The following is a 20,968-nucleotide window of genomic DNA, read 5'->3' as shown; positions in this document are numbered from 1 at the left end:
TGCGTTTGCACCATTAATATGGTTTTAATCACAGGGAAAAATTTGCCATTCATCCCCCAAGAAACACTGTCCGCAGAAATGCAATTTAATTTTAATCCAGTCTAAATGAAATAAGGCAGTTAAAATATGTGGTGTTATCCAAAGCCAAAAAACCATGGAGGGGATGAGTGGCTCTCATCAACCAAAATAGCTGTGTTTTATGACTTGTGTCTCATCAGAAGCAGTTTGACGTATACTATTGGCTGAGAGGGTTTCAAGGGAAGCTGCTGGCCACTATGCCTTTCACCAGCCGGGCCCTGGAGAAGTCATGTGAGGGGCAGAGCCTAGCACTGGAGAAGCCTGCTGCCCAGCAGAAGCCAGCTGTGTCAGCAACCCAGGACCCAGAAGCAAGACTTTCCCCTTACAATGTCTCTGGCGCCCTTTACAGACAAACTTCTGTGACAACTGCTATAAGGGAAAAAAAGAGAAATGGACCATTTTCACAGATTAGGCCAAACATTAATTTGGAGCTGAGAGGCAAGAAATGGATAACCAGTGTACTATATTAACAAATAAAGGAGGAAAGTCATGCAATCATTCTAATCAATGCAGAAAACACAAGTCATAAAACACAGCTATTCGTAAGGACAAAATTGAAAACATTTGTTAAGAAGTGAATCCACCAGAAATCTATAGTGTATATTATTCCTAGTTGTGAAAAATCAGTATTCCTTGTAAGATCAAGACAGGGATGTCCACCACTTCTATTTAACACTGTACTCCAAGAATCCCTAGCTTATACCTTAAGATAATAAGAGATAGTTATTTGGCTAAACTCAAAGTAGTCTATAGATAAAGAATTTGACAGAGAATAGATATCAAATCAACACAAAAATTGTGTATTAATTCTATGATTCTTCATATATAAGAATTCTTAATATATAAGAATTTTATAATTCTTCTATATAACAATAACAAGAAAATCAGGAAATGTAAGTTTTTAAGCCAATCTTAAAATCAACAAAATTATATAAAGACTATTAAAGATATATATAGGAATATATAGTAGGGAGATTCCCTGGTAGCTCAGCTGGTAAAGAATCCACCTGTAATACAGGAGACCCCAATTTAATTCCTGGTTGGGAAGATCCACTGGAGAAGGGATAGGCTACCCACTCCAGTATTCTCGGGCTTCCCTAGTGGCTTAGCTGGTAAAGAATCTGCCTGCAATGCAGGAGGCCCAGGTTCCATCCCTCGGTTGGGAAGATCCCCTAGAGAAGGGAATGGCTACCGGCTCTAGTATTCTGGCCTGGAAAATTCCATGGACTATATAGTCCATGGGATCGCAATGAGTCTGACACAACTGGACCACTTTCACTTTCATAAGATATATGAGACTGAATATGTGTATATGTGTATGGAATAAATATAACTAAGCATGTCTAATACTGGTATGCAGACAATTATAAAATTTTATTGAAAGGTATCAGAGAAGACTTAAAGTGAGGTCTATACCGTAGATAGGAAGACTCAGAGTCCACTTCCTCCATCCCTCAATTTAATGTATAAATCTAACACAATAACAATCAAAGTTCCAACAGTTTTTCATGGAACTTTACAAGCTGATTCTAAAATCTATATGGAAAAATAAATACCCAAGACAAACACATAGAAGAACAAATTAGGGGATCTGCCTTACTATCTCAAGACTTACTATTAACCTTTAGTAATAAAAACAGTGTGATACAGATGCAGAGGTACACAAATTGAACAATGATATAGACTAGCAGGGCCTAGAAATAGTGTCACACATATATGGGACTGTGATGCATTTCAGAGGTATTATTACAGATTGCTGGGAAAAGAATAGACTTTCTTTTTGCAGCATATGGTGCTGAGACAATTGGCAATGTATGTGAAGTGTAATGCAATTGGATCTCTTCCTCATACCACACTCCAAAAATTTCAGATTGATTAAGTATTTAAATAAAAAGAAAAAAATAAGACTTTAGAGGAATTTAGAGAAGAATATCTCTAAGACTTCCAAAAGAGGAAAATACTTCTTAAAGAGGACACACACTAAACATAACACAAAAGATTGTTTCAATAGTACTGGTAATACTCTTCTTCTTAAGTTTGATGTGAGTTTACACAAGTCCCTTTAAGTTTCGGCTTACATATATGTTGCATACCGTTTTGTATGGACCAAATACTACATTATAAAATGCAAATAGAACAGCACACAAACTAATGCAGAGAAAGAAGTGAGTACCCTTAATAACAAAGGAAGAAATAACCCAACTTTTGGCAGAAATCTAGTCTTACTAGTGAACCTGTGGCTTAAAGAAAGTATTATAAAAGCCGGATTAACATTAAAGAAAATCATAAAGACCAAAAATCCTAGCAAGCTGTTATCTTTAATAGATATTTACTTCACCCCATGAATGCAAAAATGGGTCAGTATTTGAAAATCTATTCTTATAATTCACCATTTTAATAGGTAAAAGAAGAAAAAACATGAGTATCTCAATAAATGCCAAAATTGCATTTAACAAAATTCAAGATCCATTCCTGAATTTAAAAAATAATGATAACAAGGAATAAGACACAAGGGTAATGTACAAAAGTTAATTGCTTTCCTAAATACCAACAATAACTATTAGAATTTTAAATTTTAAAAATATCATTTATAATAGCACCAAAATAATGAAATACATATAAATCAAACAAAATATGTACAGGATCTCTATATGGGAAATTATAAGATCTATATAAATGCAGAGATATTCCATGTTCACAAAATGGAAGATTCAATATTATTAAGATATCAGATTATTATATCAAATTATTAAGATTTCCAATGTGACCTATAGATTCAAAGCAATCCCAGTCAAAATCCCAGAAAATTATTTTGTAGATATCAACAAACTGATTCTAAAGGTTAAAGGGAAAGATGAAAGATCCTGAATAACCAATGTAATACAGAAAAATAAGAACAAAGATGGAGGACTCACACTACCTGATATCAAGGCTTAGTGTAAAGCGTCAGTAATCAAGACAGTGTGGTAAAAGAGTAGACGTGTAGATTAACAGAACAGACAACCCAGAAATAGACCAACACATATATAGTTGACCATTTTTGACAAAGGAGCAAAGGCAATTCAATGGAGAAAGCATAGTCTTTTCCACAAATGGTGTTATGACAATTGGGTGTCCATATGAAAAAAGATGAACCTAGATACAGGTATTATATCTTTCACAAAAATTAGCTAGGAAGTAATCATAGATCTAAACGTAAAATGAAAAACAATAAAACCTCTACAAGAAAGCATAAGAGAAAAATCTAGATGGCTTTGAGTTTGGAAATGAGCTTTTAAACATAATACAAAAAGCATGAGATAAGAAAGAGAAAATTGATAAGTTGGACTTTACTAAAATAAAATCTTCTCTGTGATAGACACTGTTATGAGACTGAAAAGACAAACCACAAAGTGGGAAAAAATATTTGCAAAACACAGCTCTGGAAAGGACTTGTATTCAAGATATGCAAAGAACTTTTAAAATGCAACAGTAAGAAAACAACCTGATTTTTTAAATTAAGCAAAAGATCTAAACAGATACTTCACCAAAAGAGAAATACAGATAGCAAATAAACATGAAAGATGCTCAACATCCTTTGTCATTAGGGAAAACTGTAAATTAAAATGAGCATCACTGCACATCTATTACAACAGTTAAAATGCAAAACCTGACGATACCAATCACTGGCGAGGATGCAGAGTAACAGGAAGTCATTCACTGCTAATGGGAACACAAAATGGTAAGGCCACTTTGGAAGACAGCTTGGCTATTTCTTATAAAGCTGAACAAAATGTTACCATATGATCCAGCAATCATACACCTTGGTATTTGCCCAATTAATTTGAAAAAGCAGGTCCACACAAAAACATGTGAGTGCTTATTCATAATCATGAGAAAATGGAAATATCTTGCAATAGGTGATGGATAAACTGTGGAACATCCATATAATGAACTATTATTCACAGATTTAAAAAATGAATTATCAATCCACAGAGAGACATGAAGGAAACTTGAATACATATCACTAAGTAAAAGAAGCCAGTCTGAAAAGGCTACATACTATATAATTTCAATTATATGGCACTCTGGAAAAGGCAAAATCATGGAGACAGTAAAAAGATTGTAGCGAACAGGAGCTCAGGGGAAAGGAGAGGGTTGAACATGTGAAGCACAACGCATTTTTAGGGTTGTGAACTTATTCTATATAATAATGTAATTGTAGATACATAAATTATGAATTTGTCAAAACTGACTGAACTCTAGATCACAAAAAGTGAAGCTTGGTGTATATTTTTAAAAATCATTTAGGTCAGGGGAGTCCAAGGATAGAATGCAGAAGGTGACAAAATAATCTAACTATACTACAAGTTCTTGAAACAAATGTACTAAAGAGAGTACATGGGAAATGTGCTGATCTAAGTAAATTTGGAAATGAGTGGACTCTGTAAAATGGCAAAAAATCCCTACACAATCACTGTGCTCTAGCTGAAAAACTTGTTTCCCATGGGAAAACATGTTAACAATTCTGAAAACACTGCACATGTATATATTGGAATTAAACAATTCAAGTAAGTGGGTAGCAGACGGTGGGAACCAGGTTTCTCAGTGTTGGAATGGTTTACAGATAAGCAAGAGCAGGAAGTTACAATGATGTATGTGGTGATGGATCAAACATCAAAATGAACTTGTGTTTCACTTAATAGAAATACAGATGTTACCTATAGAAATATGTATACATATGTGTACAGGCACAGGTTAGTAACACATATTTCCTTGCTCTTTCAGGTAAAAGGGCCTTGAAGTGACAAATTCCCAGCAGTAACTGAGCACAACCAAGGCCCAGATCTTGGCTTTTAAAACTATTCTCCTTTCTTAAAAAACTGGAAATAGAACTGCCATATGACCCAGCAATCCCACTTCTGGGCATACACACTGAGGAAACCAGATCTGAAAGAGACACGTGCACCCCAATGTTCATCGCAGCACTGTTTATAATAGCCAGGACATGGAAGCAACCTAGATGCCCCATCAGCAGACAAATGGATAAGGAAGCTGTGGTACATATACACCATGGAATATTACTCAGCCATTAAAAAGAATTCATTTGAATCAGTTCTAATGAGATGGATTAAACTGGAGCCCATTATACAGAGTGAAGTAAGCCAGAAAGATAAAGAACATTACAGCATACTAACACATATATATATGGAATTTAGAAAGATGGTAACGATAACCCTATATGCAAAACAGAAAAAGAGACACAGAGGTACAGAACAGACTTTTGGACTCTGTGGGAGAAGGCGAGGGTGGGATGTTTCGAGAGCACAGCATCGAAACATGTATATTATCTATGGTGAAACAGACCACCGGCCCAGGTGGGATGCATGAGACAAGTGCTCGGGCCTGGTGCACTAGGAAGACCCAGAGGAATCGGGTGGAGAGGGAGGTGGGAGGGGGGATCGGGATGGGGAATACATGTAAATCCATGGCTGATTCATGTCAATGTATGACAAAACCCACTACAATATTGTAAAGTAATTAGCCTCCAACTAATAAAAATAAATGAAAAAAAAATAAATAACGTGCAGAAGGCAGGAGAAAAAAAAAAACTATTCTCCAACAAAAAGAACCAGGTTCCTTGGAGTAAAAGGCTGACTCTAGGACTGGGGAAGGAAATGTACAAGATGAACCCAGAACACCTTGTAGTGCCAGAGGTAAGAATACTGGGGCAAAAAATCCACAATAATGGGAGTGATGTCAAAGGGACACGGGAATCAAATGAAAGAGCAAACAATGTCCAAAGCTGGAACAATTTCAACAACAAATTAAGTAGTATTGCATGATAACCCAGAGTACAAAATAAATATCCATGAGCCCAAACTCATATAAATAAAATATAGAATAAATTGATAAGTGGGGGAGAAGAGATATCTCCTGTGCAGAAGAATTCCAAATAATTGATGTAGATACTCCATCCTCAAGGAGGTGCAGCATAACTCCCCACTGTCTAAGTCTGGGCTATGTATAGCAACTTCTTTCCAAAGAAGACAGTATGGAAACAGTAACTCCACAATGGAGAAACTTGACAAACACTGCTTTAGGTGATCAAGAATAACATCAACAAGGAATTCCTCGGCAGTCCAGGGGTTTAGGACTCTGCCCTTTCATGCCATGGCCTAGGTTCAATCCCTGGTTGGGGAACTAAGATCCCACAGGCTGCAGGCACAGGCAAAAAAAAAAAAAAATCAAGATCGATAATTCAGGTTAATAAATGTGTACCCGCGGTATGACAATGCCATACATAATCTAAGTCTAATAATGGTAAAAAAAAAAATTTTGGACAAATCCAGATAGAGGAATATCATACAAAATACCTGAGTTTCCTAAAACTGTCAAGGTCACCAGAAATAAGGAAAGTCTAAAAACTGCCACAGCCAAGAGAAGTCTAAGACATCACAGCTAATATCCTGGACAGAATCCTGGAACATAAAAAGGACATTGGGTAAAAATTAAAGAAATCTGAATATTAACTCTGGTTAATAATAATGTATCCATATTGGTTCAAGGATTGTTACCAAATGTATAATGCTACCATTTTAACCAGTGGTGAAATTGAGGCAAGCTATGTGGGAATTTTCTGCACCATCTTCCCAAGTTTTCTATAAATCTAAAACAGTTCTAAAAACTAAGGTTTATTTAGAAAATACCATTTTTAAAAGGAGGTAGAAGGACTATTTAAGAGACACCAGAGGGACTTCCCTAGTGGCTAACTGGTTAAGACTCTGTGCTTCCAATGCAGGGGGCACAGGTTCGATCCCTGGTTGGAGAACTAAGAGCCCACAAGCTGGGCAGCACAGCTGAAAAAAAATAAATGAGACTGGAGAGACAAATTTAAAAATGTAATTTGTGAACCTTGGTGGGGGCAGCTATAAAAGTCATTCTGGGGATACATGGGTAAATCTGAATATAGTATTAGATGGTTCTTCATTTTCTTAAGTGTGAGAATGGTATTGTGGTTAAATAAGACAATGTCTTCACTCTTATAGGAGAGGCCTGATGACATATTTAGGAATGTCATGATATCATGAAGTGTGATGATGAAGTCTGTAACTCACCACAAACAATTCAGGAGGGCTTTGAAAAAAGCACACTTGGAAAGAACAAAAGCAAAAGTAACAAAACATTAGAAATGGTGAATCTAAATGAAAAGTATCTTGGCACTCATCAAACTATTCTTTCATATTTTATGTTAAATTCCTACAATTTTAGGAAAAATAGCAATAGGATTTTATTTTTTTTTTTGCAATAGGATTTTAGAACCGAATAAAATGATACTAAAGTTTGTCTAGAAATATAAACATGCAAGAATAACTAGGGAAATATCCTGAAATTAATAATAATGTGGTATATATTAGCAAAGCTTAATATGAAAATGTATAACAACTTAAAGTAATTAAAAGACTGCTAAGTTTTGGAAAAGACTGCAGAGTTCAGAAATAAACCTAAATATATATGGAAACAATATACAAGGGATGGTTTTTCAAATCAATGTGGAAAAAGTCAATAAATAGGGTTGGGATAACCAGATAGCTATTTGGAAGAGAAAAATGTTGAATCCTTAGTTCACTCTTTCCACCTAAATTCCAAATGAATCAAAGATTAAAAAGTTAAAAAAAAAACTTAAAAGTACTGAAAAAATACATTAAATTTATTCTTAAATGTAAAGAAGGCCTTTCTAAAGCAAGGCACAAATCCCAGAAGCCATAAAGACTGGTAAGTTTACATAAATAAATAAAACTCAGGAAAATATTATTAAACATAAGACAATAGACCAATTTTCTTAGCATACAAAGAGCTCATACAAACTAATAAAAACAAATCGAATCGAAAACAGAACATGACCACACAGTTCACAGAAAATGAAATATAAGTAACCAATAAACATGAAAATGTGTTCCATCTCCTTCATTAAAATGCATTAGAACTTCATTAAGAGGCAAAGTACCATTTATTCACTTTCAGATGATCAAATTTTAAAAAGCTGAGTGCCCAATATTGGTAAGGGCCTCATAAATAATTATTCTTATACATTATATGCAGAAGTAGAATTGGGCAGATTTCTGGAGATCAGTTTAGCAATACCTACTGACCTGAAAATGAAAACTATACTTTGACCCAGCAATTCTACTGCTAGGAATTAACCTTGTCAGGTTAAGCTCATTATATGTACAAGTAAATTCATCACAATATGGTTTATCAACAGTAAAATACTGCCAACAACCTGGAAGTCTATATGTTTTAACATTTATAACACAATATATAGTAGAATACCACACAGTCATTAAAAAGAATGAGGTATTTCTATATATACTGATACAGAAAGATCTTATAAGACACAGCAAAAAAAGCAAGGTACAGAGAGTATATACAGTCTGATTCCATTAATGTAAAAACTTTTTATGTATATACTTGCTGGCAAATTATTTTTTTCCTGAAAGAATATGCAAGACACTTAAGGCTGGTTACCTTTGGAGAGAGGTTATTAGGAGCAGGAGGAAAGGGAGCAAGTTTTAATCTCATACCTTTCTGTACCATCTGATTTTTTTGCCATGTGCATATATTCTTTCTTTTTTCCTTTTAAAAGAGCACTTGATTAGTAGGTTATTTTTAGATATTCCTATGTAGATTTGAATACTAGTAGTGCTATCTTTCAAACTACTGCAGATAAGTGCCATGCTTTTAAAAGAATCAGAACTTCCTCTTGGATTAAACTTTAGATTTGCCCCTTGATGCTTTAATCATGATGATTTCCTGTTAAGTATAAGAAACTGCCATTTCTGTAATAGTTTGGCTATATGACAAATTTGTGCTGGAATGATTAGACACTGCTACTTGCAGACCAATATTCTTGTACTCCAAAGGGTATTTGATAATTCATCAATACAAATATAAATGAGATTACATATTCTATTTTAACTCTAAAAGAGCATAAAATTGCAGTAAGACTTTACATGTATAATGAAAAGTAAAGTATCCATTGAATTTAGTAAAAGCATCACACTGGAAAAAATACAGTTGTTAAAATTAAATCTTACATTTTTCTGGGGACAGAGAAGCAGAAGAAAATGAGATTAAAAGTAAAACATACAAACAAACAAACAAAACAACAAAAAAAAAACCACTACCAAAAACAGGGTGAGACAATCATTTATTTATTGGACAGGGCAAGATCATTTAAAGAGAGGAAACATATCCAAAAGAATGTGTTTAGCTTGGTGTTACAGGCATTGATGCTCACAACAAACAACATTACTCAATACATCATGGAAACAGGCCACATACAACCGGGGGATGCTGTCATGCCACTCAAAATAAGCCACAATGCTTAGGAAACAATCATTAGGGAGTTACAGAGCTTCACAGCCTCCAATTCGCCGACCTGCATTTTCTGCAGCTGGGCCACTAGGCCATAGCATTCAGCTGCTTCCCTGATTAAGTGAGCCTTCCTATATTCTAGAGAGCCTTCAACAGTACACACTTCTGAATGTCACTGAAATCATAGTCAGCTGCAAGCTTAATTTGCTCACATCACTATATTTTTGGCTACCTTAGTACTGCCTCAAATCATTACAAAAAACTTCTGAACTTAATCCATTTAGCACTGTTATGATGCATCCAAATCACCCCAATCCTATGGTACATACTTTTAAAAGATAGCATAAATTCACTGGAGGAAATTAAAAATTTGGGAAGCTCACCTGACCAGAGGTAAACAAGCTCCTAGCAAAATTAGACATGACTGAAGTCCGCTATGTCAATTACTTGCCATATTATTTGGCCTCATTTTTAGCAAGACTTTCCTGAGCAGGCAAAGATTTCAATATACATTCTAGAGACTAGACAATCATATTAATATATCATGAATGCTTGGTTCTGAGAAAAAAACCTATTCAGCATCCGATTGACTGAGAAACATGTTAGGAATCTGACTTCCCTCCTTACATCTACTGATTCGTACCAACCATCTCCTTTCAGAGAATTCATAGTTTTTAACATGAGAAGTTCTCATTCTACATAGAACTGAACAATATTTGGGAAGCCAGCCACCAAAGATCAGATACTATGGGAATCCAATCATATTAAATGACCAGAAGAGACAAACCTATACAGACAGAGAGATTGGTTGCTCAGGGTTGGGAGATATTGGGAGGAAAGGACAGGTAACTACTAAAGGATACAGGGTTTCTTTCTGGGGTGACAAAAACATTCTCAAATTGACTGTGATCATGGTTGCACAACTTTGTGAATATATTATAAAACTACTGAATTGTACCCTTTAGATAGGTGAATAGTAAGGTATGTGATTTATATCTTAATAAATTTATTATAAAAACATACTAGGAAAGGAAGACAGGCCTCAAAAGAGAAGAAAACAAGAGGCTCTTGCAAATCAATCCATACCTGAGGAAACGGTAGACAGGTATGATGGAAAGAGCTTGTTTCTCGTACACGACTTTGAGTTATACGACCACTTTAACTCCCAACTTCACATTTTAAACTCATTTCTAAATTATTTTAGATTTCTAACTTTGTTCTCCTTAGAGAGCAGAGTCAGTGTTCCACAGATAGATTGGGTTAGCAAAACAAAACTAAACAATGATTAAAAACCCAATGACAAAATAATCTTGTACTTTGGGCTGTGTGTTACCAGGCAGAAGAGCTGAGGTTCACTACTAGCAGAAAAAAAGCCATCAAGGATAAGGGCATCTTATGATTCTTGCCTAAAGCACATTTCCTTTTTAAATTTAAATTCCCTTTACACCCATACAATTCAACAAAAGCAACCTTCTCTACCAAGAAATGTTAAGCTTCCAGCAGATCAAACAGCTAGCCAAATTTCCCTAAGATTGCTATTTCTAAAAAAATTCTAGTCTGTACCCTCATCCTTACCTTCAGCAACATACAATGAAGACAGAAAACTCTAAGTTTGCTACAAAATGGAAGCTATGACCTTAATTTTTAAATTAAAAGATATTAGTTCCAAATATTTAGAACCTATTTGGCCCAATTCCATTGAAATCTACCTTTATCCTTTATCCTTACTAATTCACTAGTTTAGTATGCAATAAAATAACAGAGGCTTTGAATAAGTTAAACTGGCTAGTAACAACTAATCAGTTTTCTTCAGTGATTACTGTTCCTCTACATAGGCAGGATGTTTAATTCACGGATGGTCTTTTTGGTCTATCTTCAACTATTCTTACACTACATAATCAATTAGGGACATCTTTTTACAGATAAATGAAGAGAACACAGGTAGCTTTACGTAAGTTGAGTTTGTTAAATCTATTTGTTATGACAGGGGATTTCTGACACAAAAATTGCTCACTGCACATTGAACCCCAGAGAAGTGATGAAACAAGACAGCTGATGTTAGGAGGTATATGGGAGCGGGGTAGGGTGAGAAGTCACGGATAAATTAAAAACTGGCAAGTATCTGCTGAAGCAGAGCCACTTTTTAGGGGCCATAAGAAAAACTCATAAGTCACCATTTTGGTCTCTTTAGAGAAGTCCATTTGTTGTTACGAACTTAAGACCATTTACTACCATTCATGCTGCAAAATGCAGTAGTCACACCATTTCCAAAAGGATCCTAAAAACTGTAGTGCAAAAGAAATCTAAGAAAATAAATAATTACAAAACCATCAACAGTTTTCAAAGAAATGTGCTCAAAACAGTGACTTTTACAAAAAATGTGGATTTGTTTTAAATGAAAAAAGAATTCTATGAAAGATCAAAGACTCACTTCACAGATAACTTATACTGCAATAATGCCTTGATTAACAGTGTACAAATAAGGGCCGTAGACTTTTTTAACTAGGTCTGAGCGATCAATATAAATACTGATGGGGGAGTGTTTTGTACCCCAAACTCCAATATTCCAGCTCTGTGTCCTGTCCTGTTATTATAATTTGTAAAAATCTTAACGACGCAGTGATTCAAGTTTTCGTAACTTCAATGATGTGTTAGAGGACAATGCATCTTGGTTTGAAGAATTTGTTGTATCCGAAGGCCGGAACAGTACTCGACCACGATGATTAAATACATAAAATGATGGGTGATTCCTTAGTGTGTCAAATGTCCTTAAAAAAAGAAAAGCATCAATTTTAGATAAACCTTGATAAAAGCCCATTTGAAAATAAGTAGGCTTCTAATAAATTATGAATTTGCTATGGGTTGTATTTTTAACTAAGTTTAAATCCATAAAATTAGACTATAATTGGTAATCATACTGTATCTCACTTTTTTCCTGTACAAGGAAAATAAGAAACCCGGAAAAGCAACATAAAACCCTTGAAAATTTTTAATTCAGGCATTCCTTCCAGGATATCTATGAAAACAAATAATCACTCAACTTTAATCACCTCTGTGAATCTACCACTAGCCCATGCCAAATAGTCCTTAAAAAAAAAAGTACATATATTGTACCTTTGCTTATTCTCACTTGATCTGTCTTCCAAGAATCAAGTACAACGAAATATTCCTTTTGGCCCTTCTGTACCTGTTGTTGTCCAAACCTGTATATTTTGCTTTCATGTACTAAATTCATGTATTTTGCTACCACCTACTTAATGCCATTCTGTTTTACTTCTTTCTTTCTTGGCCCCTCGCCTGTGATTCCTGGTAGACTCTTTGTAAGAACAGTAGTGGGTGGTGATAGTGGAGTATCCTTTTCTTCTTTCCAGTGAGATATATGTAGTCTAAAAAAAGTTCACAAACACCGAAGTGTACAGCTTTTGGTGTTGATTTGTTTTTAAATATTAATTTCCTGGAAGGAAAGAGAACTCTTCTTTTGATAAAAACTCAAATCTCAAAGTCAGCCCACCTAAAAATCCAAGCATACCCCCACATAAAAGGGAAGCCTGACATGTGACTATGTGAAATGTAAATTTAAAAGTAAAAGTAAAAAGGGAGTGGATTTCCTGTAACACATAAATGTGTACTATGAATTCTTCTAAGGAAATACTGTGTTAAAATTTCTAGGATCAAGAAGGTGGGTAAAGTCCAGAGATTGAATCGAACAAAGCTAAAGGATGATTCTATGAAAGCAAGCAATACAGAAAAGTAAAGCAAGCAAAGCTCATGAAAATAGCTTAGAAGTAGTGTAGGAGGAAAAAGCAAAGCAGAATAACAAATATACTTTAGTCCAAGGATAGGAAAGTGCCCAAGAGCAGAGTTTATGTCACAGACTAGTTTCAAGGGAAACAGAAAACCCCTTAATCTTCCAAAGACTAAGCTGGGACAAGAGGATAAAAAGCGGAAAAAGGGAGGGAGGGAGGGCAAGGGAAGGAAAAGAGAAAGGAGACAGGGAAGCAAAGTGGTGAGGGGTGGCGGGGAGGTAGAGGAGAGGGAAGAAGGGGAGAAAAGAAGGAAAACATTCCTGAGGGAATATCTTCCTTATATATCTATTTTCATCCATCTATCCAACCAACAAACAAGTAATTTTAAGCAACCATAATATAACATATTATTCTAATGTCAACAGTCTGTCATTCAACTTCCATTTTTCCCATCAAATCAAACATCAACTCAATTTTTTTAGCTCATTACTCATACAAACTGCATGATCAAAATGTAAAAACAAAACCAACTTTTATGTACCAGAAAACATAATTTTAAACTATGTACATGAAGCAAATTCCCCATGAAATTAAATGTCTATGAAAAGGAAAAGACTTACTTATTTTTTAGTTCTGAAGTGGCATCCATGTCTTTAAACTCCCCTGCAATATGAACTATACCGTAACAGGTAACTGCAAAGGCCAGAAGTGTCTGAAGAACTATCTGTGAGTATAAAGATTAAGATTACTCAACAACAAACAACTATTATGAAAATTTACAATTTTCTCTCCGTTTCTAGCCTCTATCAGGTATTTCTCCCAGATGCTATCAAGGAGTCAGTTCTCACTTTAAATGATTTGGACTCAAACACAATAGTATCTTCTATAAGTTCTGTGGATCAGCTGCAATAATATGTCTGGGTTTTGCTCAAATAGCAAAACAGGTACTGATCCATTCAGAACTCAGCTATCAACTATGACCAACTTCTAAGAGCAACTATAAATGTTTTAATGTATTAATGTTAGATAACACAGAGTATTCAAAAAAAAAAAAAACACCCTTTACCCACTACCCAACTTAAAAAAGAGAACATTACCAGTTCCTTTCAAGGCCCAGGTATCCCTCTCCAATTATATCCCTCACCCTCCCTGCCAGTTAACTACTGGCCCCAATCACATATTAATCAGTTCCTTGCTTTTACTTATTTTACCAGCTCTATGTGTACGTCTAAAACATACCTTGCTTACTTCTTCCCATTTGAGCTTTTTTTTCTTTTGGTGAGATTCCTCCCTATTGTGATATGCAGTTATTATAGTCCATTCATTTTCACTGAATTTCATTACATGAAATTCCCACAATTTATCCATCCACTGTTGATAGCTATGCAGACTATTTCCTGTCTGTAACTTTTACAAAGTCAGGATGGATATCTTTGTGTATGTCTCCTAACACAAGGGAATGCAATCACTGGTGTGAGAGTATACACAAATTCAACTTTATTAGGTAATATCAAACTGCTTTCCAAAGAGGTTGTGCAAGTATGTAAGCAAAAATTTGCAGTGTTTGATATTAACCAACGTGGGATTACAGACATATTTTATTTTCCTGATAGTAATTATCTGTATTTTTCAAATTTTCCCATTTGCAAACAGAAGAAAGTTATTTTAAACAGATATAAATGAGTGCATATACACATGCGCAAGCGTATGCATGTGTGTATGCATCTACCACAAAAACAAAGGTAACAGAAGAATGAGTTAATAGTCACATTTTCCATATCTTGAATTACAGACAATTAAAAGTCAAAATTAGCCACAAGCTATTACTCTAATTTTCTAAATCAAAATCTAATGTCATATGTTATGCTGGTTTACATCCCCATCATCAGTGTACCAAGGCCCATTTCATACAATGCAATCAGAGACATCATTAACAAGGATGTGGTAACTCTGAGCTGTCATGAAAATATGTCAAGATAAACCAATAAAAAGCTAGTTATAAAAGTACACACTATAAACACAGTAACTTTTTAAAAGAAAAATTATGTGTGTTTTGGTTACATAAAGCTATATACACACAAACAAAGATAATGTTGTTTATGCATAGAAGAAAACTAAACTACTGATACACTCCAAACTGTTGGGAACAGAAGTAGAATTGTGAGCAATGGGGTCAGTATTTTTTTAAATATATGGGGTCAATTTTACTTTTGACACTTACTGTTTGATTCTATGAAGAACTTACTACTTTTGTACTTTAAAAATCCAAGAAAGATTAAAAAAAACTGGGGGGAGGGATTCCCTGGCAGTACAGTGGTTAGGACTTTGCACTTCCACTGAAAAAGGCATGGGTTTGATCCCTGGTCAGGGAACTAAGATCCTCGCAAGCCACAGGTATGACCCAAAAAAAAAAATCCAGTAAAGATAAAAAACTGAGTGAAGTTCACATATCACTGCAGCTTTAAAAAAAGAAGCACTTCCTATTTTTTTTAATCTTTACCACCTCTGTGTATGCCCCTAAACAATGTTTTGTTAGTTTTACTTGTTTTTAAACTTTATGTATAGAAGAAACTTTTCTAAAAAAAATAAGATTTTTTAAAAAGGGGGTGACTTCCCTGGCGGTCCAGTGGTTAAGACTCCATGCTTCCACTGCAGGGGACACATGTTCAATCCCTGGTTGGGGAACTAAGATTCTGCATGCCTCGAGGTACAGCCAAAAAAGACAGTCAAATAATCAACTTGTTAAGTGCATCTCAGACTATAGACAGAGCAACTTCTAGAAAGACTATTTAAACTAAGTTCTAGGGACTTCCCCCGTGGTCCAGTGTTTAGCACTCCACAATTCCATTCCAGGGGCCTGGTTTCATCCATGGTTGGGAAACTAAGATCCCACAGGCTGCGCAGCACAGCCAAAAATAAATAAATAAACTAAGTTCCAGAAACCAAACAGAAATATTTTGTTTCCACATCTTTGGGCTTTATAATGAGTGACAAAAAGTATATAACACATGTTATTTCGTGTCTGGAAAATTAAGAGAATAAAAAATAAATTTTTAAAAATACATTTTAAGCTATGTGGCTAATTTTAAAACTGTATATAAATATATATTTTTATTGAAGTATAGTTGATTTACAATGTTGTGCTAGTTTCAGGTGTACAACAAAGTGATTTGGTTATATATATTTTAATGGAATATAAATGACCAACTTACATCTATTGGCAGTGATTCATCTTCCTTTTCTGTTAATCGCATATAAGAACGATCTATAAACCAGAAGCACACCATTAAGGAAACTGTAGCCCATTTTTCTTAAAATGCAAGCAAATCAATATACCAAAGAAGCAACTGACATATGCTACAAAAAACAATGTTAATCCTGGATTCCTCAAAAACCTCTATCTTCTAAGGCAGTCAGTCTGATCTTGAACTATTTTATTCCCATCATGACCTGCTTTCTCATCTTATAAAATGGAAGAGTGAAAAGTGAGCAAACATAAGGAAGAAATACCTAAACAACTTTTCTTTCATTATTACAGGAAAACTAGAATTCTCTTAAATTCTTTCACTAACTGATCAAAGAAATCACAATTATTTAAAAATTAAATCTACAGAAAAATCTCAACTCTAAAATAGCACTACCATTACATAATATAGACGAAGTAATATTGCTATGGAAATGTTTTTCTCAAGAGAATATGCTGGGGCAGCGTTGGGATAGGAGTAATTCCTGTACATCAATTTCTGCTTCTATGATTTAATTATAATTCTGCTACTGCCTTAGCCTCAGGAGGCAGCAGGGTATGAAGGAAAAGGATCAAGGTTTGGAAGTTGAAAAGCCTGGATCATAATAGCAGCTCTTCAGTTTATCACAATCTCATTCAATGTGAAAGACACTCTCGTGGACTGTAACATGGATCTCAATCTCAGAGCGTTAAAATGTAGGAGGGGGAATGTGCCTGAGAATACAGTATCTTTTCACTGCCTAGGTTTCTGCATTAGTAAAATGGGAATAAAATGAGAATCAAAGGAGAAACAAGATAGGCGCTCTGCCAAAACAAAGTTCGTCACAGCAAAGATGAGCATGCCACAGCACCATAGGGTGCTACCTGCTGCCACAATCTGACAAGACACAGTTAGCCTCAATGGTAATACTGGTCTCTTTCCAACGTGAGCATTGAAAAGAGGTCCTACTGCAGTGATAAATGCCACAAGGCATTCTCATCTCACATAAAAACACAAAATCCTAATTCTAGAGGAACCTTGCAGTCTCTACTTAATATGTGCTGTACTTAGTCACTCAGTTGTCTTAGACTCTTTGCGACCCCATGGACTACAGCCTGCCAGGCTTCTCTGTCCTTAGGGATTCTCCAGGCAAGAATACCCTCCATGCCCTCCTCCAGGGGACCTTCCCAACCCAGGAATCGAAGCCAGGTCTCCCGCATTGCAGGTGGATTCTTTACCAACTGAGCCACCAAGGAAGCCCTCTACTTAATAGAACATGCTTAAAAACTCAAATTGTGAGTGAGCATGCACTCACTGACTCTTAAGAGAGAATGTGTTTAGAGACATTTCTGAAGTTTTATCTCACAAGTTTCATCACAAGGACAGGTGTAAAAGAAAAATTAAACCAATGCCAAAGTAGGTTTTGGCTAACTTCCTACTGTCCAATTCCCAGCTACCTTTCTTTGCCTGAAGCTTAATCTGACTCTAACCCTACCTTAGTAGGACATTTCCTCGTCTGTAAAACGAAAGGGTTGGACTTCTGTCATCTGTCTCCTTGCTCTAGGACTGTAATATTTTACAGCTGAAGTCTATAGTAGAAAATGACACAGTACCACTGTATCCTAATCTCTAGGGCAGCACTTCTCAAATGAATGTGCATACAATCACCTGGGGACCTTATTAAAATGCAGATTCAGATTTCACAGATCTGAGGTGGGGCCTGAGTTTCTGCATTTCTGACAAGGTCCCAGATGATTTTTGATCAGCAAGGCTCTAGGTACCTCTTAACCCCTCCGCCCACCTACAAAAATTAACTGCTCCCATCTCCGTGTATCTTTACTTTTAGCATCTATATCACTTTATGGTGACTGCTGCTTGAATCACTTGTTTCTCCATTTGACTCTGAACTCCCTCGGGACATCACTGCACCCTCTAGCACCTAAGCACATCACAATTTCAACCAATTACTCAAGACTGAATTTTACCAAGCAATGTAGCACATAGGCTCCAGAATCAAACTGCTTGTATTTGAAGCCCAGCACCCCCATTTATCATCTTTGTAATTTTGTGCAAGTTTCCTAGCAGTGTGGCTCAATTTCTTCATCTTTCAAAGGTGATAATAACATCTACCTCACAGGGATTTTGGAAGGATTGAATTACATAATACACAAAGTGCTTAGTTCAGTGCCTGGCACGCAGTAAGCTATTATTATTGTTATCATTAAAGACTGGAGTTTTGCAGAAACTGTCACAGAGAAAGCAGCCTGGGAAAACATGAAGACTAAATGTAATGTGATATCCTGGATTGATTCTTGGAATAGAAAGAAGACATTAATGGGAAAACTGGTGAAATCCAAATAAAAGCTAGACTGTACTTAATAGTAATATACCAATGTCAGTTTCCTAGTTGTGATATCATACCATAGTAATGTAAGATGTTACCAGTGAGGGAAACTGGGTGAGGAGAATACAGTAATTATTTGCACTATCTTTGTAAATTTTTTCTGTAAATCTAAAATCTCAAAATAAATTTTTAAAAAATTAAAGCTGAATTTCTGTCAAGACAAATGTTGTCATAATACATGTACCTAAAAAAGTAATTTTAATAATGGGATCATTTTAATTACCGTATACACAATACATAGAACGAAAGGTTTTATCTTGAAAACTGGAGCTTTGAAGGAATTCACATTTCATTTTCCACTTTATTCCTGAAGATGGAAAGTAATCTAGCAAATAAAGGAAAAAAGTTCAACTCTGAATTTCCTCCCTTCGTTGAACAAATTTATTGAGTAACTACTGTAGGGAACATTATGCTGGGCACTGAGATTACAGCAGTGAACAAAATATACATCGTCCCTGCCCTTGTGGGCTCTATAGGTTACAAAAGAGATCAGCAAACTTTTCCTGTAAAGGGCCAGATAATAAATATTTTAGCCTTTGCAGGCTTTACTATCTCCATTGCAACTATTCAACTTTGCCCTTAGAAAGCAGCCAGAAAATACCTAAACCGGCATGACTGTGTGCCAATAAAACTTCAGATGGACACTGAAACTTGGATTTTAAATAACTGTCATGGATCAAAAAATGATACTTTTGCTTCCCCCCTCCCCCCAACAAATTAAAACTCTAAAAACATTCTCAGCTCACTGCAAAAACAAGAGGGAGGCTGCATTTGGCCCACATGCTAGAGCTTGCTAACCCTTGGTCTAGGAGAGAAGGAAGACCTCAAAACAGATCAGCCGTCCCACTGCACTGCATCCTCTGCTGGACTCTTAAGTTTCTTCTTGACAATACAATTGTATGTGTACGATAAGGTACTTTTACTTTGCTTTCTTCCTAAACTTCTAAATCACTCTTTGACATAGAAAGGGAAAGAATTAAAATCCACCTCAATGAAGCATCAGAGAAGGGATATGATATGCCCAAGGTCACAGATTTAGCGGTAAAGCAAGTTTTTAAGAACCAGCCCTCCAGTCTCCCAGCCCGGTGCTCTTTGCCCCATATCACAGTGCCTCCCAGAGGCAAGTGGTCACCTAACTTCTCAGTCCTCCTGGAGTGCCCAAGACACTGTCCACCTAGTTGTCATGGAACCATGAGCATCCGAGGTCCTCAATCTGACACTCTGCCAGCCCCACGATGGATCTGACAACACTTGTCCCAGATTCCCAGAAAGGCTCCCTTTCTGTCCACCCCGCAGCCCACCGATCCCCTCTCCCCAACATCCCCTTCCCTGCTGTAATCCCAGTTGCCCCACTCTCCTCAAACTCAGACTCCAAGCCTTCCACCGAGGAGCCCCGCACCGCTTCTCACAGTCACCTCAAACTCTAAGGTCTCAAATGACCGTTCCTGGGCCACTCGGTCCGACACTCCTTCTTGGGTGCGCCCACACGCCGCCCGCAGAGTCCCGCATGGGAGCTGTCCCCGTCCCCCAGGCACTTACGCTGCGCAGCGGAAAAGGCCGCGTGGGCTAGGGCAAAGAGGCCGATGCCCACCAGCCCCTTCCATAGCGACGGCGCCATGACTCCGAAAGAGCAGCCCAACAAAAGAAGCGAAGGGCGGCAGAGCCGTTCCTTCCTTCACCGGCGGGTGTCCGCGCAGCGCAGAAAGATGACGTCACTGAACCCCTGGGCGCGAAGCGCCTCAGAGGTGGAAAAACAGAAGAGCCGTGAGAAAGCGGAAACGGGAATGCTGGGAAGAAGGGGAAAAAGACAAGGAAAAAGGTCCGGGAATGCCGAAGAGCCGGGCCTGCGCCGCACTGCCGCTCTAAGAGAGGCGGGGCTGCGTGGAGAGCGTAGAAGAAGAAGCGCAGGCGGATCAATGGGGAAGTGGAGACGAAGGTGCCAGCAAATGAGTGCGGGCCGCGGGGCAGGGGGCGTGGCCTGCGGAGAGGCGGGGGGCGGGGCCTATGGAGAGTTCCGGGTAGGGCAGAGGGATCGTGGGCTCTGCAGGAGGTAGTTAGAGGCGGTCGGTGCCGGATCCCTATGTCTTAGCCGGGAATTTTTGTTTGTTCTGCTTTTCCTTCAAGCTGTGCTCTTTGTTTTCTGTTGACCTTTCCTGTAC

General features: G+C 36.8%; 1 protein-coding gene across 1 annotated transcript; it reads right to left on the bottom strand.

Moving 5' to 3' along the window:
• Window positions 1-9,251: 9,251 nt before the first annotated feature.
• MMGT1 (membrane magnesium transporter 1) lies at window positions 9,252-20,735 on the bottom strand. The gene is made up of 4 exons (XM_043457964.1): window positions 20,349-20,735; window positions 16,394-16,446; window positions 13,802-13,905; window positions 9,252-12,203 (listed from the first exon to the last, which is right to left on the bottom strand). The coding sequence occupies exons 1-4, from the start codon at window positions 20,425-20,427 to the stop codon at window positions 12,044-12,046; spliced, it is 396 nt and encodes a 131-aa protein (XP_043313899.1). The 5' UTR covers window positions 20,428-20,735; the 3' UTR covers window positions 9,252-12,043.
• Between the last annotated feature and the right edge of the window lie 233 nt (window positions 20,736-20,968).

Source organism: Cervus canadensis, chromosome X (assembly GCF_019320065.1).
Source record: "Cervus canadensis isolate Bull #8, Minnesota chromosome X, ASM1932006v1, whole genome shotgun sequence".
Taxonomy (NCBI): Eukaryota; Metazoa; Chordata; class Mammalia; order Artiodactyla; family Cervidae; genus Cervus; species Cervus canadensis.
The sequence above is the reverse complement of the archived record's forward strand: the minus strand, read 5'-3'. Positions and strand labels throughout refer to the sequence as shown.

What these genes read in the sequence shown, in the direction of transcription:
- MMGT1 (XM_043457964.1), bottom strand. Translation starts at nt 20,427, where the DNA reads ATGGCGCCGTCGCTATGGAAGGGGCTGGTGGGCATCGGCCTCTTTGCC. An exon ending in ATGAATCACTGCCAATAGAT is followed by an intron (nt 13,906 to 16,393) that starts GTAAGTTGGTCA and finishes TTATACTCACAG; the next exon opens with ATAGTTCTTCAGACACTTCT. An exon ending in ACTTCAGAACTAAAAAATAA is followed by an intron (nt 12,204 to 13,801) that starts GTAAGTCTTTTC and finishes TCTTTTTTTAAG; the next exon opens with GACATTTGACACACTAAGGA.